Source organism: Salvia hispanica, chromosome 2 (assembly GCF_029641045.1).
Source record: "Salvia hispanica isolate PSC_SH4W2 chromosome 2, Shi_PSC_v1, whole genome shotgun sequence".
NCBI classification, from domain to species: Eukaryota; Viridiplantae; Streptophyta; class Magnoliopsida; order Lamiales; family Lamiaceae; genus Salvia; species Salvia hispanica.
The window spans coordinates 4,446,220-4,448,313 of record NC_142693.1 but is presented as its reverse complement, the minus strand read 5'-3'; the positions used below and the strand labels follow the sequence as shown (position 1 = coordinate 4,448,313).

General features: G+C 54.4%; 1 protein-coding gene across 1 annotated transcript; it reads right to left on the bottom strand.

Moving 5' to 3' along the window:
* Positions 1–234: 234 nt before the first annotated feature.
* LOC125200867 (basic helix-loop-helix (bHLH) DNA-binding superfamily protein) lies at positions 235–1,848 on the bottom strand. Its single transcript, XM_048098716.2, has one exon. The coding sequence runs from the start codon at positions 1,686–1,688 to the stop codon at positions 378–380; it is 1,311 nt and encodes a 436-aa protein (XP_047954673.1). The 5' UTR covers positions 1,689–1,848; the 3' UTR covers positions 235–377.
* Positions 1,849–2,094: the final 246 nt, after the last annotated feature.

The following is a 2,094-nucleotide window of genomic DNA, read 5'->3' as shown; positions in this document are numbered from 1 at the left end:
TCTTCATTGGTCAATTAAGCGGGTCCCACCAAACAGTTTCCTCATTTCAACCACACATATAAAGTAGGGAAAAAATTTCACATGGATATTTAGTCATATGAATTATTGATTCTTACTACGAGGAATGTGTAATATCCGGTTTTGGTGTTCATTCCAACAATCCTAAAATGTCCGTATCTATTTAGCGAGGAGACAGAATTTGCAACGAATTAGTATATACAAAAAGCTAACTAATTAATCGCTAATATCATAATTGGTTATTCAAATCATGGTGATCATACATACAATCGTATCCAAAAAACAGAATTCGTGGGGACTGAATAGTCAACCACAACTAAAAGACCGACGGTGAGATCGACCGACCCTGACCCTAATTCTCACTGCTCTAATCTTGCGAGGATGGCGTTTCTCAACGTCTTCTCGCATTGGAGCCTCTCCGGGACCCGAATCACGACGTCCTGCAGCATCAGCTCGTTGACGCACGACATGCTCGCGTGGTGCAACGGGAGCTCGAGGTCCCGGATGGCGTTCATCAGCCGCGCGGCCGGGTAGTTTGACTTGTCAGACTGCACCCGGATCATTCCGTCGCCGCCGACGATCTTCACCTCCACTTCCACCACCGACGACGACAGGACCACCTGGTCAACTGTCGTCGTCGTGCTGTGGTTGTCGGCCGTCTCCGTCTTGACGGCCTTGTTATTATTCCGCGGCTGCTGCGCCTGCTCGAGGTCGTCGACTTTCGCCTTCAGCTCCTTGATGTACGACACTGCGTCGGACAGCAAGGAGGCCTTGTCCATCCGGGACACATTGGGGACGACAGAGCGGAGGGCGTAGAAGCGGTGGTTGAGCTTCTCGCGCCGCTGCCGCTCTGCCTCCACGTGGTTCAGGGGCGCATCGCGCCCCTGAATGGGCTTCCTGCCCCTCTTTTTCTTTGCAGGGGCCGCCGCCTCAGCGGCCCCTGCAAAGAAGTCCGAATCCGACTGCTCTGGCGAGTCGAGGTAGGACAGGACGTCCGGCTTCTGCATCTCCCTGAAGGGGAGGTGCAGGGCGGGATCGTGCAGGGCGGGGTCGAACAGCGACTTCACCGTCTGCACGAGGTTCCAGTTCTCGGTGACGACGGCGTCGGAGCCGAGCTCCAGGACGCCGTCGTAGCACGGGATGCAGACCATGGTCTGCATCCCGTGGATCTGCGCCTCCTTGGCGCGGTGGCAGTTGTAGAAGCGGAGCTGGTTGGCGCCGGAGAGCCAGACGAGGGAGCCGGAGTTGAAGGCCTTGCCGACGACGCCGTCGCCGAGGGAGATGGACTGGGCGAGGGACATGACGTAGAACCACTCGGAGTCGGTGACGTCGCCGTCGAGGGGGTCGGAGGCGCCGTCGCCGATGAGGGCTTGGATGCCTCGCATGACCTTTTTTCTCTCCGGCTGGAGGGAGCCCGCGGGGGCGGACTTCTCCTTGGTGCCTTGGAAGTGGCCGTCGGCCCACGTGAGGACGATGCGGCCGGAGTCGTCCTTGGTGGTCTGCCAGAGAATGGCGTAGGCCCACCAGTCGGGCTGGGTTTGGAGGATGTGCTGGAGCTTCTTCTGGAGGAGGCCGGAGGAGGGCGGCTCGGATGATGAGAGGGAGGCCGCGGCGGCGGAGCTGGTGGTGGAGGAGGCGGTGGAGGAGGAGAGGATTAGGTCGTGATCCATGGCCGGTGGTGGAGGTAATTGATCAGAGGAAGAGAGGTGGTTTTAAGTTTTAAGGGGAGAGAGAGAGAGGGGGGATTGATTGGGTTTAGCTATAGTGTAGTGAAGTAATGGAGTTTTATTAAGTAGCGAGTGAAGAAGTTCTCTTCCCAATCCCCATCCTCCGGTGTGAGTATTTGGGCCACAGATATAGGATCCCACCACGTACTAGGATTGGGATATCTCTATGCCCTACGACTAATAGTGTTTGTTTTGAATCTCAATATTAAATTACATCTAAAATAAAAAATTGTTGTAAGATTGCTTGAGATTAGTATTGTCGTATGTATATCTCAAGACAAGAGACAAGAGCTATTATGAAGCCTGATGGCCTCCCAAAATTTTGCGACGAGATGTATAGAATATATAT

Excerpts from the sequence above, each read along its gene's own strand:
- LOC125200867 (XM_048098716.2), bottom strand. The coding sequence starts at position 1,688 with ATGGATCACGACCTAATCCTCTCCTCCTCCACCGCCTCCTCCACCACC.